This window comes from Meriones unguiculatus, chromosome 15, assembly GCF_030254825.1.
Source record: "Meriones unguiculatus strain TT.TT164.6M chromosome 15, Bangor_MerUng_6.1, whole genome shotgun sequence".
Lineage (NCBI taxonomy): Eukaryota > Metazoa > Chordata > Mammalia > Rodentia > Muridae > Meriones > Meriones unguiculatus.
In genome coordinates this window covers 2,156,958-2,178,187 of record NC_083362.1, presented here as the reverse complement: position 1 = coordinate 2,178,187, position 21,230 = coordinate 2,156,958, and the positions used below count along the sequence as shown (strand labels likewise).

Sequence of the window (21,230 nt, the reverse complement as noted above, 5' to 3'; positions counted from 1 at the left end):
TCTTTTTCCTCTATTCCTATTATTCTTGAGTTTTGTCTTTTTATGTCGTCTTGGATTTCTTGGATGGTTTGGTTCAGAAATTTTTTAGATTTATTATTTTCTTTGACAGATACATCAATTTCTTCCATTGTATCTTCCATACCTGAGATTCTTTCATCTCTTTGTAGTCTGTTGGTTATGCTTACCTCTGTTGTTCCTGTTTTCTTTCCTAGGTTCTCCCTCTCCATGATTTCCTCCATTTGTGTTTTCTTTAATTCTTCCAATTCTATCTTCAGATCTTGAACCATTTTGTTGATTTCCTTCACCTGTCTGACTGTATTTTCCTGTTTTTCCTTCAATTCCTTCAGCTGTTTTTTGAACATTCCTCTGTTTCTTTTATTTTTTTTCAGTGATTTAACCATTTCCTCTCTGAATACCACATACTGTTTGGCTGCATCTTCCTGTATTTCTTTACAGATGACCATAATCTGTTTTATTATATCTTCCCCTAATTCTTTACGTGTTTTATTTACTTCCTCCATTTACCTCTTCATAAGCATAGATCTAAGGTCATCTTCTTGAATTTCACTTATGTTAGGGTGTTCAGGGCTACTTGCCCCTGGATAACTGGGTTCTGGGGATGCCATATTGCTTTGGTTTTTGTTGGTTGTGCTTTTTCGTTTACCCATCTCTCTGTCTCAGGTGTTGTCTGTTAATTTCTTGTGCCTGCTGGGTCCTGGGGCAGGGAGAATCCACTTGGTGGGGTTCTGAAGTTCTCCTCTGCTTTTTGGGTATGTTCTCTTAGTGTCTGTAAGATATCTGTCCAGGCCGTTCTGGATTGTAGAGTTTCTCATGAGAAGTCAAGTGTAATTCTGATAGGTTTTCCTTTATTTGTGGGTTGGCCTATTTCCCTTGCAGCTTTTAATATTCTCTCTTTGTTCTATACATTTAGTGTTTTGGTTATTATGTGGCAGGGTTATTTTCTTTTTTGGTCCAATCGTTTTGGTATTCTGTAAGCTTCATGTATGCTTATAGGCATCTCTTTCTTTAGGTTGGGGAAGTTTTCTTCTATGATTTTGTTGAAAATATTTTCTGGGCCTTGATGCTGGGAGACTTCTACTTCTTCAATTCCTATCATTCTAAGGTTTTGTCTTTTGACAGTGTCCCAGATTTCTTGGTTGTTCTGTATCAGGAACTTTTTAGATTTAACATTTTCTTTGACTGATGTATTGATTTCTCATTATCTTCTATCCCTGTGTAAGAAAGCCCAGTGGAAGTGAGGTGGGCATGAGCCTCAAATCCCATTGTCCACCATCCCAAGAGGGACTATGGGGTGTCAAAGGAGCATTCATCTTGGTGATCTTTATTCCTGCTTCCCATCTGCCTGTCACACCTGGATCACACCCAACAAGCCCAGTAGAGGTGAGCTGGGCACGGGACTCAAGCCCATTGTCCCCCATCCTGAAGAGTTCTATGATTTGCTGGAGCACTGTTAGGTTTGCAGAGCTTTCTGCCTGATTCCCATCTGCCTGGCTCACCTGGGTCACGTACACACATTTAAATAATTATGAATAAAGTCTCTTAAACAGTTCAGTGTCTATATGAATGGTAGACATAAGTAGAGAGTTTGCTTTGGCGCATGAACAGTTTATTGCACTCTTGAAAATCCAGCAATTGTGATCAACAACCCAAGACTTAGACAGAATAAGAACTGCCAACATTGAACCATAGAGATTGGAAGGGTTCTTGAGGTCCTGTCTCTCCCTGGAGATTTATAGGTAGGCAGTGATAACCAGCGAAGGAAGAAGCATTCTCTTCATGAGTGTAACAGTGGTAGGGTGCCCATGTTTCTTAAAATAGATCTATAGTGTATGTTCTCTTATAATAAATTCATTGAGTCACAATAATTTTGAGGAGGAAGGTGAACAGCAAGAGTGAGAATGAGACAAGACTAGGTAATAGGAGTGAAATATAAATAACACATACATCTGTGTGTATTATATGTGCATATGGTAGCATGAATTCTATTTATCACAATAATATCATATTAAAATCTATTATACACATATATAAAATAATGTGAAGATTTAAAATGACAATTACCATAATTACTCATGTACCTGTGCACACATACTTATGCACTGCACACACATACTTCAAAAAATAAAAGCAAAAATTTAAAACCAAATAAATGAAAACAAATAAACAGGTGATTTAAAAAATTCAGTGTGGTGGTGTGGCACACCCATGTCTAATGAGAACAGAGAAACAAAAAAGCCATCACAACTGCTTGACAAAGATCCAGCAAAGCTGAGCCTGATGACACAATGGCTGTGGTGCATTCTCACACTCTTTTGGCCTTGATCTCTACGTGTTGCATGTTTGGGGGGGGTGTCTTTTATTATTTGTAAGACTTGGGGATATTGGATTGATGAAAATTTTGTTATGAATCATTTACACCTTTTCCCTGGAGTGCTGCTTCTAAGCTTTCTCAGAAATAGCCTGACTGTACTACTCTTCACACTTTAAGGGAGATATCCTTATCTGAGCCAACTTTCTTCCTTGTGCCCTGGAGGTTGTGACTTAAATAATTAGGCCAGAGACCTCCTTTGGAGGCTCTGACTCAAAGATAATCTTGGTACATCTGCCCCTGCACTTACTCTGAAACAACATAATCAGTACAGAGTAAACACAAAGGTAAACAATCTTTAGTAGGCTAGAGATGTTGTCAACTGATCAAATTAAAGCCTCTTCTTACTACTGATGGACTAAGAATGGTATAGGTAAATGATTAAAGAATAAAATATGAAGACCTCTCTTTTTAGAAAAAGTTAACTCATATGGTCCAGTACCATGTCATATATTTGAGAACAAAAACCACCATGATTAGATATGTGAATAAATTCCACAAATACATAAAATATGAACATTGTATTTTAGCAGAAATTAGATAATGACTGCAGCAATTTTACCTTAAAGGCTTTTTGGGCCTAATGATAATTAGCACTCTGACTCCTAAAAGTAGATACTGCACTGCTTGGGACACAACAATCTGCCCAGGCTGGCTTGGATGTCTTCTTTCTGTCTACTGCCCTTGAAACTGCAAATTTGTTACAAGTTGCGTTGTGATGACAGAAAATGATTTTGAAAGATAACTCTACTCTGTCATACTTTATCAATAATAACTAAATGCATGACCAAGCAGAAGTTCAAACAGATGTCTGGAGACAAAAATGATAGGATCTATGTTTTGAAACAACACGCATCTATTCCTGCCTACCAAATTCTGTATAAATAAAGAAGCACCCAGACTGCCAGTCAGGATGCAAAACTCCTCCTGATTCCTGTGCCTGACTCATTCTTTCCCAGATCCTCTTGCATCCACCCATCTTCAAGCCCTGTCCTCACCAGGGGCTGGTCCCCAGCTGTGGTGTTTTGGGCTTTAAGCTCAGTATGCAGGAGGGAGAATCAGGAAGATTTCTGTGAGTTCAATATCAGCCTGGTTACATGGTAAGTTCCAGGCCTGACAGAGATACTTTTAAGACTGTGTTTGGAAAAAAATAACATGACTTTCTAGAGAAAGTAAGGATAAAAGAAATGAAAAAAATATATATAATGAAAAATAAAATAATAAGTAGTCTATATTAGAAATCGACAACCTACATTATTCTCAGTAGAGAAAAACTCAAGCAATACCATTACATTGAATTAAAATCAAGAGTGAGACAGGGCTATTCCCTATCACCAGTCCTTTTCAATATAGTGCTCAAAGTGCTAGCTGAAATGACCCAATAAGAGGAGAAAATTATGGGAAAAGAAAAAGTCAACTTGTATGTATTTGCAGAGTAAAAGTTTATGTATGTATGTAGATAGATAGATCCATAAAATTTCACTATAAAACTTGCTGAAATGATGAAAAATTTAAGCAAAGAGGCAGGTTACAAAATCACAGGTTACTTTGTACACCAGAATGCTGAGAAGCAGATCAAGGACTCATTTTGCTTTACAATAGTCTCAGAAAGTAAGGAGTAAACATAACCAAGAAGGGGAAAGAACTCTGAAATGTAAACTTTAAATAGCTAAAGAAGGAGACTCAGACCCTGAAAGATAGAAAGACTCCCTATGCTTTTGCACTGGTAGAACTCATATTGTGAAATGACAGTTCTACCAAAAGCAATTTACAGATTCAATGCAACACCAAGTGAAACACACACAGCCTTCTTAATTAAACTGGAAAAAAAATCTAAAATCCCTATGGAATTATAAATAGCTCTGGATAAACACAGTAATCCTTAGTAAGAATAATAATGTAGGAGTAATTACCATTCCTGATTTAAAAATACTTTCTGTATCTATATTAATAAAAACAGTATGTTACTGGCACAGAAACAGATAGATAGATCAATAGAAGAAAACACAAGACCAAAACATAAGTACACATAACTTCAGCAATCTGATATTTGACAAAGATTTTTTAAAATATGCATTGAAGAAAAGACAGCATCTGTAACAATAGTCCTGTGAAAACAGGATGTCCACATATAAAAGAATGAATTAGATATCAGATTTGTCACCTTACAAAAAACTAACTACAAATGGATCAAAGACCTTAGTGTGGAACCTGAAATGCACAATCTAGGATAAAACTGAAGCAGTACCACAATAGATGCAGGTTTAGGGGAGAAATTCATGAGGAGTACACCATTTGTCTAGAAATTCCGGTTAACAATTGACAACAATACCTCAGAAGATTAATTAAAATCTATGAACAGCACAGGAAGCAGTCCATTGAATGAAGATAAACACCACAAAGTAAGAATCTGCCAACTGTACGTCTGACAAACTTTTACTATCTGAATGTATAAGGAACTCAAAACACAGAGACGCATGAAAAGTAGCAACTCAGTTTAAAGATGAGCTATGAGAGTTGGGGCTAGTGACTCACACCTTTACTCCCAGCACTGCAGAGGCACAGGCTGGTGGAGCTCTGTTATTCAGAGACAAGCATGGTCTATGTCTAGGACCTGGTTGTCCTACAAATGCAGACAGAGAGTCTCAAAAAGGAGAGGGCAATGGATTTGAAGAAAATTCTCAAAAGAAGAAATAAAAATGTCTGAGAAATATCCAGTGTTTGTTTTCCATAGAAATTAGGTAAATAGAAATTGAAACAATTAGTATGAGTTGTCATCTTCCCAATCTCAGAATGGCTGAAATACACATCAGCAAAATGCAGGCGAGCGTGTAGGAAAAGGGAATCTTAATTTGCAGGCGGTGGGATTGCAAATTGGTACAATCAGAAAATTATGGTGGACAATTCTTCAAAATCTAAACATAAATCTACCTGTAACCCAGCTATCTCACTCCTGGGCATTTGCTCAAAGAACACAACATTCTACTCCCCGATGTTGCCTCAGACATACATGTTCATTGCCGTTTTGTTCACAAGCACTAGGAAATAGAAACAACCTCAACATCTCTCAGCTAATGAATAGATAAAGAAAATGTGGTACATACATACAATGACATACCATTTAGCTAAAAGGAAAACTGATGCCACACAAGCAAAAAAGTGGAACAAGAACTACCATATTGAATGACACAATCCAGACATACAAAGACAGACACCACACGTTCTTTGCTATCTCTGGTTCCCAATCTTCATATGTAAATATACAACAGAGACTAACCACAGAAAGTAGAAGAATAGAAAGGGTTCGTGTCAAGGGGAACTCCTAAAAGGGAAGTATCAGGATCATGTAATATGACAGATAAATGAAAAAAAAAATGAAAGGGTCTTTTAATTGGAGAAGGGAAAAGAAGGAAAATACAGAAGAATAGGAAGGAGGGATAATTAACACTAAAAATGCTTGAAGGAGACATAGAGATTCAATATTTTACATTTACCTAAAATTATACACACATACACACATGTATTGTGTAGGTGTGTGTTTACAAAATAAATTTACACACAAATTGGTGTAATAATACTCCCACTAAGGACTACCATTGGCTAATAAAAAATCCTAGTACATGAGAATCCTTTTATAAGCTGCTGGACAGGGAAGAGCAGGAGATTCTCAAACAATACAGCCTTTTGCTATTGGCCTTGGTTGTCTCCCACAGCCTAGTTTTAAATATACATTGCTGAAGACACCATGTGCTTTGGGCATAGCAATAAGATTTGCGATGGAAAGGACCCCAAGCAGTGTGCCCGCGCTGTCTTGGTAGCAGAGAGGTGATGTGCAAGCTGCTAAGGGACAGAAGCAATCTGCAAGCCCCCCCAGCTGTGCTACTTGCGAGCTGAACAAACACTATTACAGCAAAATATTTGTAAAAGTAAAATAGTGAAGTTAACATCTTGGGAGTAAACAATGTCTAGCTGGACTTAAGGTGGGCTCAAAGGAGGGAAATGATGCATGCTACTGGAAACAGGAGGCTGTTGAGGTCATGGATCTTAGAAGCGAGCCTACTACCATCACCCCTAAACCAGTAAGCTTTTGAACTGCCCTTCAAATTTTATTCCTGGACCCACAGAAGAGGGTAGATCTCACTCCTTGTCAAGTGAAACATAAGGAGACCACGAGAGGAAACCAGAGCTGGTCCTTCTGAGAGGAAATAGAGCTGGTCCTTCTGAGAGGGAACCACAGCTGGTCCTTCTGAGAGGACTTATTGCCATGCTGCTGCCCTCTCCAGCTGTTACCATCTCAACATGCTTCCTCCTTCTCAAGGCTAAGAGAACATTACAGATGTGGGGTCAGCGTTGTAAGACTCAGAGGACAGGAAATCTGTGAGTTCTTCCCTTCTAGCTGTATCAGGGAAGCTACAGTCATGGGATTTCAACAATGTGGCTGCCAGAACAAGACCTGAACACTCTCAACAGTGTGGGAAACAGCAGCGGGCCAACTGCTACAAAAAGCACTCCACGCACGCACATAACAATAGCTGAAAGAGGGAGACGCAGCCTCTGGGGAACAGCACATGGCTGGTGCTTAAGCGCCGAGCAGTCTTCCTTGGAAGGTTATACAGAGGCAGCAGAACGGTCCCATCGGGTTCTGCTTAGGTATTGTCTCATCTATATTTATATTTGTCGCTAGTTAAAGAGGCACACATCTGTATGCAATACTTGGAAGACAAAGTCGGGGTGATTTCTGTGAGTCTGACTGAGGTCAGCATGAGTTGCAGGATAGATATGGCATATATTGAGAAACTGTTCAAAAAAAAAAAAAAAAAGAAAAGGGGGGAGCAAAAAAGGAAGAGGAGGACTTTGTGAATTTGGAAGGGAGTTGAGGTGGAGGCCCACGGGGGATGAGCAGAGGATAATAAAAGTATCATTCTAAGTTGTTTATACAAGAAGGTCTGTATTTGAATAATCTTAACAGTTCCTTTCAGATACACTCCTAGCTCTGTCATCATACAAAACAGGAGAAAATGGGTTGAATACAAGCATTAACACTTAGTAATAAATCTTAAATGAAATAATAAATAAACATCCTAGGAAAAATGTCGGGAGCCGCATTCGCCATTACGAGATGGCGCTGGCTTCCTGCTTCCTGGTTCTTCTTGCTAGAACTCGCCTTACAGCGGCACATGCGCCACATGATGCTAATACGGATTTGAGTGCTCTCCCTATCAGAGAACACATGCTAATTGGGTATTGTGCGGAGCACCAATCACAGACGAGCACGCCGCCCTGCAGGCTATTTAAGCAGAGCGCGCTTGGGGTTTGGGGTCCTTCTCCATCTACCTACAAGAGCTCTACAATAAAGATTCTGCTGGACAAATCTTCGGTTGCCGCGTCTTCCTTATCGGCGAAGGATCGCACGCGACAGAAAAAAAACTGAAGGATATCAGGAAAACACCAACCTTAACCTTACTAATGATTACCAAGCTTCCTTAGGGAGTATGAAGGGACATAAAATACAGAGTAAAAACCTGTCTCTGGCCTGAGTCAGCAGAGCTGCTAAAATGAGCCTGTGAGCCTGTGACCCTGCTCGACCATGTCCTCTGCTGAAGGGGTCACATCTGCCCTTCTCCTCTGAGATGTGACCACCATGAATATCTACTTGCACAGTAAGTTCAGACCTCTGTAAGAAACAGCCACAAGCTACAGCTGCGAGCTAATTCAGGAGTCACTCGTTTATTCCTGAGTGCTAAGAATTTCCTCTTCAGGAAGGTTGAGACACCCCCGTCCCTCAAAAAGAATAGCACACAGACTCATAGTACCCCTTGCACACTGTTGACAACTTATGGTGAATCTGTAAGAATTTCCTAATAAAATGTTTGCTGTCTTGCTTGCTTGTCTCTTTGTCTTATGGTACTGGAGAGTGAACCCTGGGCAAGGTCAATCTGCACAGCATCTCCAGCTTCTCATACTAAGTTTTTAAATGCATGCTCACATTTATTTTTTATTTGTGAGATTATAATTGCAACATTTCTCCCTTACAATTGTTCCTTCCAAACACTTCCATATACCCCTTCCTTCTCTTTTTCATATTCATGCCTGCTTTTCAAAAATAATTACATCATATATATGTACTTAAAGATATATTCCTAAGTATAATGTGTTTGGTGCGTATAATTCTCACAATTTTAAAAATGAATACCTACCAGCCGATTTGTGAAGACAGAATGAAATTCCTTCACAAACACCTTCCTGATCATGTCTGGCTCTGTAATCATCAGGACAGGTTGTGTCCCCTCATACAGCCTGCAGTGGGAAAACAGAGATGATCACCTATTGATAGAGAACCTTGGTCTTCTGTAAAAACAGCAATTCTCCTTCACTGCTGAGCCATCTCTATAGCCCCTAGGAACAAACTATTAACAAATGATAAGCAATAATGTTGCAAAGAACTTATCCTTTGGGGCCATGAGAAATGCAGAGTAGCTCAATGGTACTGGAGAGGGAGAGAGAGCTTTTCCAGTACCTTTTGCCCTTATCCCTACAACTAACCTGGAGATCTTGCCTGGCTCTTTGCCTGCTGCAGTACTCAGGAGAGCAGACCCTGACTCTCACCTGGGAAGTAGAGCAGAGATGGCCCTGATGGCATGGGCATGGATAACCCAGGACCAAGGGCAGGAGAGCAGGAGAGCTGGCTCTGCCCCTTGCGGGCTGCAGCAGTGGATGGGCTGGCTGGAGTAGAGCAGGAGAGCTCCCCCTGGTGGTGAGGTTGAGGGAGTCATGGTGGACTGAACAGTCAGATACCTCTCAGTTCAGGTTTGGGGCTCTGATTTGGCCACTCCATCTATGGCCCCATTGGCTAACTGCTGGAGTACATGAAAGGGCCAATCCTACACATCAAAAACAGCAAGGCCTCCATGACACTGGCAACAGCAAGGTACCCAGGAGGAGTTCCAGTGAGGCTCCAGTATGGACAGTGCTGCAGAACCAACGGCCTCATGCATATCAAGGGCTCATTTCCACGAGCATTTGCAAGCAAAGAGGTGTGGGCAAAACATATACAGTGGAGCACACTGTGACACACGCCAGCTTCCCCAACGAGATTTTTCCTCCTCTGGTGAGGAGGTGGCACTTGGGGGAGGGGTGATGAGTGGGATTGGTGTGCATGATGTGAAATTCACAAAGACCCAATAATAAAACTTTTTAAAGAAAAGAAATACAATGAAGCATAGCACACTCTTGGCTCTGGGTCTCATGAGACCTCTGGTAACTCCTGTGATTTCTGATGATGGATGAGAAGAATCAGGACATCCCCACCTTGCTTGTCGGACACAGCACAGTGATGTTACCTCTTCTCAGGCTCTAACCAAACTCTTTTCACCTCTGAGAGGGAAGATTGGCTGCTGTTGCCTCAACCATCACACAAAATAACGAACAAAACAAGCCTAGAAGCCCATAGTATGGTATAACTGTTCCTCAACGTGAGTCCTATGTGTTGAGAGAAACTATGCCTATGTATCTTTGTCATGTACAAAAACTAACAAAAATGAAGAAGAAAATAAAATTCAGCAAAATGTGATGTCACAGTCCTCTAAGACCACTGGCCATGAGGCAGACATGGAAAACAGTGACTTCTGGGATATTTCGGTCATAGAGACCTTCCAGTCCTACCTTGGATATATCGAGCTCTGGTCTCAATAAATAATGGGGGAAAGCCCGGGAGGCCTCCAGCCACTATGGGTGGAGCCATAGTAAGGCAGGTAAGGACTGCTGAGAGGGAGAGAAGTGGTCTCCCCAGGGAAGAACACAACAGTTGGTTACCCAATTCCATGTGGTCAGCTCATAAGGCGTGCCTACCTAACACTAGACAGACCGAGCAAGTTGTGATTATAAAATATAAATTCATTTATATAAACAGAACATGTTTGCTGGGAGCAAAAGGAAAGGAAGCAGGATGCAATTACATTATAACCTCAAACAGAAATGAAATGACAACAATAGGAAAACCACACTGTATAGACACAGTGAATTAAACAAAAATACTAAATATAAGTAGCCTATTTTAGCATGCCCTGCACCTCCCCTGGGCAGCACAGTGGGGCTGGTCCTGGTGAAGGGGTGTGGGTAAGCTATCCCCAGGCAAGAGAGCCAGGGAGATAGACCTGTCACTCTCCTGTGCTGAGGGCGTTTGAAAGGCGGGGTGATGCCTTCCCCACCATGCCTGGCCATATGAGGCAGTTGGGAGTGCTAGTCATGAGAGCAGAGGAGCTGGCCTGTTTCTCACAGGCCGCATCACTCCAAAGAGCAGGCCTGGCATCTCTCCTGGGCAGCATAGTAGTGCTGGCCCTTGTTGAGGCGGTATAAGTGATACAGCCTTGAAGATGAGAATGAGGGAGCGCTCCTCTCAACTACCCTGAGGTGGTGTGGGCGCAGGAGAGATCTTCTCCACAGCCTGCAACAGTTAGGACATCTGGCCCTGTCCCTCATCAGCTGCACAACTGGGGAAAACGGGCTCTGCCCCTAGCTTGGCCACCCCAGGAGTGCTGGCCCTGGTAAATGGGTCTCAGATGAGCAGACTGCAAGGGTAAGAGCCTACCATGAGGTGGCATGGGTGTGGGGATGATGCCCTCCTCTTCCCTCCTCCTTTGTCACATGCTGCATGCCACGTGCTGTAGTTGGGCATTATAGCAGGAAAGCTAGCCTTGCCCTTTCATGGGCTATAGTGCTCAGTAGAGCAGGCCTGGCACCTAGCCTGGGCAACTCAGTGGAGCAGGTCCTGATGTGAAAGCATGGGGTTGGGGGGAGCAGAAGAGATGGCCCTGTCCCTCACAGGCTGCAGCACTCAAGAGTGGACATACTACTTTGATTGGGCAGCACAGTGGAGCTGGACCCGAAGGCCTGGGTGCAGCCAAGCAGCCTGAGTGCATGAGAGCAGGAGAGCTGACCCTGCCCCCTGCTGAGAGCACCACTAGGCAGCCTAGCACATGTTGGCAGCTGGGCACACTGCAGGCACAGTGCCGCACACCACAGCCTCCAAGATGAGACTGTGGTTGTGGTTTGTCCCTCTGTGTGTGTGTGTGTTTTATTTTAGAGGGGAGGTTGAAATGGTGAGGGGTGGATAAGAGGGCATGGGGAGATGAGCCAGACTTTGGTGAATGATGTGAAACTCATAAGGAACAACAAAAAGTTTTCAAAAACAAATAAAAATGTAGAAGGAACTATAAAAATATTATCTATTTTCTCTTTAGCCTACCTTGGAAAAGTCCGTATTTACCAGAAATATTTTTATGAAGCTGCTTTTGCTTTTCTTTAAGTGGGAAAAAGTACTGGTGGGCGGCACTGTCCTAAATTTATGACCACATATCACATGTGTCTGAATTAATGCATCTCGCACAATTTTTAAAAGTCCTGAGGAATAATAGTGAGTTGAGAACCCTTATAAGACACCGGGAACAAGGAAGGCGAGGTGTCCAGATCATCAGCGGACGCAGACAAATCATCATTTGCAATGGTCTCTTTCACACTCTGGTTAACAACACGCTTATGGAGCCATTGTCAGGACAGTCACTCAGACGCTTTGGAATAAGCAGATGAGTTCCAACATACTCTGGGCTGACAAAGTCCTCATGTGGCTGTGCTTCACATCGTAACAAACACACACATTAGACATTTCCAGAATACTCACCCCCATATTGCCCCATACTTTTTTCGGCATTCTGCATCATAGTTTGATATTCCCTGGGAAAAGACAATAAATAGAAAGGCCATTACTTTTATGCTCATTTTGGCCACTAAATGAGAAACAAATGACTCAGTCCCTAGGACATCAATTCATTATACAATTTTCCTAACTAGCAATTGATGAAAGTCATTCAGAGCTCTCTGAAGTTAAAAAATAAAGAAAAAGAAAAAGAAAAAAAACGAAGCACTTAAGAACTTAAATATATTCATGAGTTTGTTTCTGGTGTTGTGCATTCTCAAACTGTTCCTTCTCTAATCAAAGTAGCAGCTTTATTTATGGTAGCTCTCTAGTTATTCTTTGATTCTGAAATCCTGGAATACTCTGTCTTTTTCCATCTTTGGGTGCCTGAGGGCAGTAAGAGTCAGGAAGACTTCCAGGAATGTGCAAACTCCAGTTGCTTCTTGCTGCTTACAGCCATTTTGATTTCTCTGAGATTTTAGTGTAGTCAGTAAGTTGAAGATGCCATTGTTGCCTATAGCATACTAGACTTACAAAATTACCTATTGTAATTTTAAATGAAATGTAACTATAAATGAAAAACAAATGGGCTTTCCTTCTAGTTTCCCTGTTCAACATGAAAAGATAAGGAGAGACTGACTACCTTCCCTAAGGGAAATCTAAAATTCAATGCTTGGTTTGAACTTTCACCTCTGAACCATGGGGGGGGATAATTGATATAGTCATTAAGTGGCTATTGTGAGCTTTTTGAGATAAAATCCCATGCAACTCAGCCTGCACTCAGTCTCTGTGTATATAAGGGCAACCTTGAATTCCTGATCCTCCTAAGTGCTAAAATTACAGGGGCCGCCACCCCAGTTTATGTGGTACTGGGATCTAGAGTTTTGTCTGTTCTACATAAGCAATGTACAGAAGGCATTTTTACCTTCAGCCACTGTACATTTCAATTGTATGGACCAAGGTCTCTGGCCAGGTGATAGAGTCTAGCCTATAGAGTGCTTGCCTAGTGTTTAGAACTACACCTAACTAAGGTATCATCAGACCCTAAAGAAATGACAAAGGGAACATTACTTCTGTCTCTGTCCAGGAGCAGACTTGGCAAAGTCAAGACTAGGACTGGATCCAGGGCCTCAAAAAAGAGAAAGTTGCAGTTTTGTGGAGATCTGACTTTTTCCTGGGCTGGAATGAGTCCTAGAGCAACTCTGGGTGAAGTATCTTGTGCTCTTTGCCAACACTGTCTGAGTTAGCTCTGTGCTGATCTTGGCCATATCTTCCTTGAAAGTAGCATGTAAAAAAGTATGCTGCTTAATAAATTTTCTGGCATAAATCATCATTTTATGCAAGACATCCTGGTCACAGCTAGGGGTTATATTTATTTCTCCTAAAGGTCCTCCCAAACATATCACCACCTGGCCCTTTGGGATCCTTATTCCTTCTGGTTGATGCAAGCTGGTGCTCATTGTAGGGCTGGAGATGTCTAGAAACCATCAAGAATGAGTGCTGCTGTGGTAAATATGCAAAACGTCAGACTTGGGAACCAGTAAGAAAGAACGGGTGCTGGAATACCTCAGAGCGAAACATGGGGCAAAGATTCTGAAGAGCAATCTTTATTCCTTCAAACTCTTCATTGTTTCTACTTTGTCATTCTTGTACTGTATTTTGGTGGTGCTTAGATAAATTCTTTACTTTCACTCAAAACAAATGTCCTTAGTTAACCAAAGAAGGTTCTGTAAATTTAAACTCATGGGAACATGTTGGTGAAAGTTTAAAAAACAGAATATCGGCTTGAGGGCCATGTGAGTTTCCTATTGATGGCTTCATGCTGTGGAACTTCATACATGATTCACACCCACAGTACGACTGTGATTCAACACTCCTGTAGATGCAGGCAGTCTACTTCAAAACAAACTGGGGAACACACACAAAAAATTAAATGTCTCTGTTGCATGCCTTTCTATCATTTCACCCTGGTGTGGCTGCCTTTCCAGGACACTGTGAAAGAGGACACAGTCCTGATTAGACTGGATGTTCTGGGGCTGGTTAGTGTGTGTGTGTGTGTGTGTGTGTGTGTGTGTGTGTGTGTAGAGGGGCCTCTCCTTTTCTGAGGGGCAGGGGTTAGAGGGATGAGGGAGGAACAGAGGGGAGGGACCAGGAGGAGAGGAAGGAGAGGGCTACAAATGAGATGTAAAGTAAACAAATAAATAAATAAAAATGAGAGAAAAATGTCAAAAATTGACATCAAAGGCCCTGAGGATGAGGGAGCAGCATAATTTCTTGAATTCCTTTCACTCCATCATGCCTCAGAAGTTGGAGGAGAAACTTTCTTGTGCTGGTGCAGTAGGCGAACAGGTTCCTACTTGTTCAGCTGAAGCCAAAGCCCTCCTCCTCAAGACCCTCTTCAGTTTGCTTTCAGCCTTCCTTCCAATTTTCAGAAAACCGTGAAGAGGGATCAGTAAAAGGTGTGGCCACAGGTATGGTCAATAGCCCCATTTTGTGTCCACAATTTATTGCTCAAACCTTACTCACAGTTAGAAAAAAATATCCTCTCTATGATTATTTATTACCTGTTGATTTATTTTTAGCAGCCCCTCCTCAGTTTTTTTCTCCTTATCCACCTTTACAGACTCTGGTGGAAATTTCCTCAGGAGAAAATCACCCTCTTTACAGGTTGCTCCCTTATCTTATTTAGTTCTTATCACAGAAGAATGTTACCATTCGCCCACCAACGTCAGAAACCTGCACAGACCAAGTGATAACTTGCTGATTTTCAAAAGATGCTAGAATTATCAATTGACTTAGACCTTCTTTAAAATGGACTACAAAATATATGACTACTAAGGACATTGAGCATTTCTTTAAGTGTTTCCCTGCCATTTGATATTCCTCTTTTAAGTATTCTGTTTAGCTCTGTAACCTATTTATTAATTGGATTATTTAGTTTGTTTATGCTTAATTTCTTGAGTTCTTTATATATTTTGGATATTAGCTCTCTGTAGGGTTGGTGAAGATCTTTTCCCCATCTGTAGGCTGTGGTTTTGTTCTGTTGACAGTATCCTTTTCTTTGCAGAAGCTTTACAGTTTCACGTGGTCCCATTTGTTAATTGCTGATCTTAGAGCCTATACTGCTGGTGTTCTGTTCAGCATATTTTCTCCTATGCTAATGAGTTCAAGGCCCTTCCCTACTTTTTTTCTAAGAGATTCAGTGTGTATGGTTTTCTGTTGATGTCTTTGATCCACTTGAACTTTAATTTTGTGCAGGGTGATAAGTATGGCTCTATCTGCATTTTTCTACCTGAAGACATCCAGTTAGTCCAGCTCCATTTGTTGAAGATGCTTTTTACCATTGTATGGTTTGGCTTCTTTGTAAAAAAAAAAAAAAATCAAGTGTTCATAGGTTTGTGGGTTAATTTCTTCAGTTCTATTGCACTGACTGGCCTACCAGCTTTTATGTGAATATCATACAGTTTTTATTACTATTGGTCTGTATTACAGCTTGAAATCAGAGATGGTGATGTGTGTGTGTGTGAGAGAGAGAAAGAGACTGAGAGTCGTTCTATTAAAAAAGTGGAAAACACTTCAAAATTACTTGTGACAATTGTATCCTCAATAATTTTGTAAATGTCTTTTCTGCTCATAAAAGTCCTCCTTTATTCCAACAAGTTTCCTTTGCTCTGGTTTTTGTGTACCTTAATGACACATGGTATGGGGTATGAGTTTGAAATACATCACGCTTTTACCAACAAATTTTCTAGATCATATCTTAACTATAATTTTTGAAGTACTAATAGCTACCAAGTCTGGGATGCTTCCATGTTATACCTTGACTGACAAGTGAAAACTGCTCATTTTTAAATCAGCTTCCTTAATATTTATGCAGTTTTAGTGTTACAGGAACACATATTTAAGAAAAAAAACCTAGGAGCTAAGTTAAATGCATTAAAAGTTGTGGTCTGGAGAGGACTCGGGAGCCCCGTAGATTCAGTTAAATGCATTAAAAGTTGTGGTCTGGAGAGGCTCAGGAGCCCCGTAGATTCAGTATCTGTGTAGTGTCCCTGGTGAGGGGAGCAGGGGCTTTCTGTGGCATGAACTCAGTGGTGGGCTCTCTGATCACTTCTCTCTGGGAGCTGCAGCCTTGCCAGGCCATGGAGGGGGACAATGAGGCCAGTCCTGGTGAGACCTGATAGGCTGGGGTCAGATGGGGGGAGGACTTCCCCTGTTGGTGGACTGGGGGAGGGTCATGGAGAAGAAGAGGTAGGGAGGGTGGAATTGGGGAGAGAAAAGCAAGGGAGCCGCATCTGGGATACAGATTGAATGAATTGTAATAAATGGTAATAAAAAAGAGAAATTTTAAAAGTTGTGGTATTTCCAACACGATTCAATACAAGCATTGCAACATCAGTTACAATTACTTCATGCTGGCTTTAGATACATCTGCATTGCTCCTTGAGCTATAATGTGTACCAATAAAAATAGGATAGAATTAAACAAAATTTTCAGGGAATATGGCACCATGACAATGTTATTTTAGACTTTTTAACCTTCAGGCAAACAGTTATAGACCTGAGCCTTGCTCATCACAAACTCAATCCCCCTGTAGAGCTAGCCAAAGATTTATTACACAAACTGCAAAGAGGTAGCCTCCTTAACCTCCTCAATCATCTGTTCAGCATTATCCTCAAATTACTTGTGTTGGCACTTTTTGGACAATTAGGAGGCATTTTCTGCTTTAAGGGACAACTGGGGCTCTTAAGCCTTTAGATACAAATCAGTCACCTGGCCATAAAAAACTAAACTGTATAGTCCTGTTTTATTCAGACTAATCCAAATTCTCTCAGATGCTAGAATGAAAGCACAAAAAGAATGTCAGTTCTCTGTCCTTCCCGGAACACCCTTGACATGGTCCTGTCTGGGTCTGGAGCCAGAAATTCTAATCAGTACAGGTTGTAGTTTCTGGATCCAACTCTTTCCTTTGGGCTGTTGTTACCAGTTTTAAGGCAGCTGGGTCTGAGGTATCCTGTGTAGTCAACATTGATGTAGCTCATGGCTGACCTGGGCTATCTTCCCTCTACAAATACTATGTAAGAAGCTATGCTACTTAACAAACTTGCTTAGAATAAGTCATTGGCTTATGCAAGTGCTCAAGCCCCAGGTATTGTTTTTGTTTTTGTTTTTGTTTTTTTTTTTTATTTCTCACCCTTTGTCTTCTGTCTTCTCCCTCAAAACTCCACCTTTTGGGACCCTTATTGCTACAGGTTTGGGTCATCATAGAAATACCACAGCCTGAGGATTTGGTACCTAATAAGTAAGATGTCTTCATGCACACAAGTACTGAATAAGGAGATCAACGAATCTATGCTTATCTTTTGAACAGCATATTTAAGAACAGTCTTTTGAACAGCACATTTTAGAACAGTCTTGTCTTCAGGATATCCTACTTGATACAAAAATAAAAGCAAAATGCAGGAAGTTTATTTCAAAGAATGATTAAAGCTGAGCATGGTGGCACAATGCTATAATCCCAGTACATTGGGAGGCAGAGGCAGGCAGATCTCTGTGAGTTTGAGGCCAGGTCAAGAAAGTGTGTTCAAGAAAGCCAAGGCTATATAAAATGGAGTCTTGAAAAAAAATCCCAAACAAAACAAAACAAACAAACAAACAAACAAAAGAATAATTTTAAAAGATGGTCATCCAAAAAATGATGGAGAAGTTATTGATTTTTCAAATGGAGGCAGAAGGTATGGAATTCTTATGAACTTAAGCTATTGCTTAGAAAATTTATGATCTAGTAAGTAAGCCTTGATTGTTTGAAAAGCAATTATTCCAATAATGCAGTCTGCACATAGGCAATGATGCTGGTCTACTGGCAAGAGCTTAGGAATGAGTCCATCTTCACAAAGCATATACAAGGGCTCCATGTACATTCACAGTACAAATTATGTATGCATATGTGTACATTCATACATGCTATATTCCACACACTACAAATAATTATTTTCAGATTTGTCAAATCATGATTTCTTTAGTCATTTTGTATAAATCTGCTTCTGTTTCAAAAACGAAACTCATGGTCTTGTTAAATATCCAAGTCTCATAGGAAATACCATTTCATCGCCCGTCTTCTCATTTCTTAGAGTCACACATAGGGTTCTATTTTAAACTGAAAAGAGTAAAAACAAATCTTCTTGTAAGTTGCAGAACTTTGATTAGTACCATGGAAATAATAATTCTGCTAAGCAGTTCAGTTGGATTCAAGTGTGTGAATAATTGCCCAAAAGTCAGTATATGCCTCCTGATAGCATTTGCCAGCTACTCGGCAAGAATAGTAAATAACATTACTGAACTCTGATGTGAATAAAACATGCAAATCGGTGAGGCGCCATTCAGTGGCCTTACACGTGTTTCTTTAAATGCTGATTAAGAAAATGATTTAATACTTTTCTGAAATTAGTACTGAAAAAGACAAAACCCTAAGTCTTTTGATGCACCCAAAGTCTACACTTCAGTATTTTAACATCAGGTTATGGTATATCAACATCCAGGGTCTTCCCTTGACCTAGCAGAAGCCTGAGGTCACAAACACAAGTCAACAAATCACAGGGCAATGTTCTAGGGGTAGCAACAACAGTTATGAAAGCTGAGAACCTTAGATTTTCATTCCAATGGTTATTTGTACTGGTGAACTGACACAGGGTTTCCCGAAACTCATGAAAATGACACTGACAAGGTCAAATAGGGAACTCAACGTCACTCACCTTCCTGTACGCAAGTAGCGTCCCAATCAAAGGCAGAGGTTTGGGGCCAGGAATACCTAGCTTCTTAAAAAGTCCATGAGAATGGGTCCCATAACTAAAGCATAGAAGAGAAAACCAGGTCATAGGATTGTTAATTATACACATAAATATACATATTCACACATGCACATATATGAATACACACATTCACACGTGTACATATGTAAATATACATATTGACAAATGCACAAATATATTCACGCATGGGCTAAATAATTTATAGTATTGACTTTATGTATGAGTAGACATATATGTACATATTTATAAGTGATTATAGATATGTTCTTGGATGCGAATATTGAGAATTACTAAATTATAAACGGTGAGAAAACAACTGAGCAGAATTTAACATTAATACTGAAAGAGATTCTTCACATTCCTCATCATAAACTTTCAGGTTAATACTTGATGGTCCAAGTCCTAGAGTTAATACATAATAAAAATTTCTCCACTTCACCTTGAACGTTACAGAGGGTTCACTATAATTAGAAAGTAAACACACATCAGCAGTGTGGGTGACCTGGAATTCAAGATCCACAAGAACCCTCTTGAAGAATACATAAGCAGGGAAGAGTGAGAATGTTCCACAGGAGAGGATAGCCAACCAGCAGAGCCTCCTGAGGAGACTCCCTGACCTCTTCTGTCTCACAGACTGGAAACTGTTCAGAACTTCCAAGATGCAGCTTTGAGATGAAGAGATGACTCAACAGCTAAGAGCATTAGCTGCTCTTGCAGAGAACCCAAGCTCAGTTCTCTGCACCCAGCTTTCAACTTATAAACGCCCTAAATCCAGCATCTGGGAATCTAATGCCTTCTGACTTTATACTAATATATATTTTAAAGATGCAATTTTGTGAGTCACCGACTCTTAAGGTGTGGGGTTTTGATACTGCAGATGTCTTTGAGCAATTCATGCTCCTGCAAGTAACATTTCAATCAAGTTCCCATAATAACTTCATGAACTCTGTCTCTCCAAGGTGAACTTTGGAGGAATGGCTGTATTGGTCTGTCACTGGTGACATAATAAAGTCATAGGATCTTTTCTTTTGTCTTCCCAAGAAAAGCCAAACAGCACCATGTGTTACCCAAATGACATCAGGAGGGCACCAACTACATAAATCAGCATTTTTCTGTCCTGTTTCCTCCTAGAAAGCATAATGCCAGCTTTCTGTACTAAGATGAATAGTCACAGGCACTTAGTTAACTAATTTTGTTGGTAATCCAACAATCTCTGTGAGAACACATTCAGGACAGGCAGGCCAAAGTCTAAGTTATGTTTAACACTGCAAGTCATTGTACATTCTAGATTCTGCAAACTTTCCTATCCCAATGTGACAAAGAGATGACAGACCAATAACAAACTAAACCAAAGGAAACAGTTGAGTAACCATTTTAAGACTCTTCCTGATAGTCTTTCAACATCGGTTCCTTAACAAGATGTGAGAAAGTACGGCTGATAAGTTCAGGGAGATAAATGTTTTAGTTTGCATCAGATTTTTTTTATTATATGTGGCAGTATAGATTTCTATTGGATTATATCATTTTGTTTTCCAACACAGAACAAGCGCCCAAGAAGCATCCCAACAAAAAGGAGCAAACAGAGAAGGAGTCTAGCCCATTACTCACAGGTAGAACAGCACCAGGATGGTAGCCAGCAGTACCCAGGTTTCTATGGAAAACTTCAGGATCAGGTCCATTGTTCTTTTCCTTCAAGAAATGAGCTTTCTGCCTTTTCTTAGCAGGTAAAGACTGGGTTTTCCTTCAGGAATGCAGCTGTGAATTTGTGATGCGAATCTGCAGTAATTATGTGCTAGGGAAGAAGGTGGACCAGTAACTATCACTGATGTATCCAGTACTTAGGATACACAATTAGTAATTGTGCAATTACTAAAGAGTGTCCTCTTTCCTAAGTTATGCCACCTCATGCTCTCTCACATTTTAACTTTTTAATAGATATTTTCTCCAGGAAGTTAATAAATAACTAAATCAATGCTTTCGGTAAGACCAAAGGTCATATATTTTTATCAGAAATTGAGGGCATCCAGTAATGGAATTTTGCCTCTGGGCCTTGGCAGATGCAGGTTTAATGTAAAGTTCAGTTTCTCAGAGACTGACCTTGGCAATTTCTCCAGCAGGGTTCTTTGTTCCTGAGAACTAGGTCTCAAACCTTGTGTAACCTTGAGTGAATCCTTGGGCGTTTGCCAAGTGAAGCAAAGGGGCTGTTCCCATGAGAAAGTTGCCTGTGGCTTTATGCTTTAAAAAAGCTGTTTGAGTGTCTAATGAACACGTCTTGATCAGAAACCTGTCTTGACTCCGTTCTCCACAGCTCTGTCCCTAGCATTCCCACTCCCTCCTTCAG

At 40.7% G+C, this 21,230-nt stretch overlaps 1 protein-coding gene across 5 annotated transcripts in view; it reads right to left on the bottom strand.

Annotated features, from left to right (window-relative positions):
- Positions 1 to 20,798, bottom strand: part of LOC110566699 (cytochrome P450 3A6-like) — a 61,385-nt gene extending 40,587 nt beyond the window's left edge. For 2 of the 5 annotated variants that reach the window (XM_060367973.1, XM_060367976.1), the window contains exons 1-4: positions 20,498 to 20,798; positions 18,833 to 18,926; positions 12,066 to 12,118; positions 8,587 to 8,686 (exon numbers count right to left, since the gene is read on the bottom strand). In XM_060367973.1, coding sequence (XP_060223956.1) covers positions 8,587 to 8,686; positions 12,066 to 12,118; positions 18,833 to 18,926; positions 20,498 to 20,568 — 318 coding nt within the window. In that variant the 5' untranslated portion in view covers positions 20,569 to 20,798. The remainder of the gene's footprint in view (positions 1 to 8,586; positions 8,687 to 12,065; positions 12,119 to 18,832; positions 18,927 to 20,497) is intronic. The other 3 variants (XM_060367972.1, XM_060367975.1, XM_060367974.1) reach the window with 2 other exon arrangements.
- Positions 20,799 to 21,230: the final 432 nt, after the last annotated feature.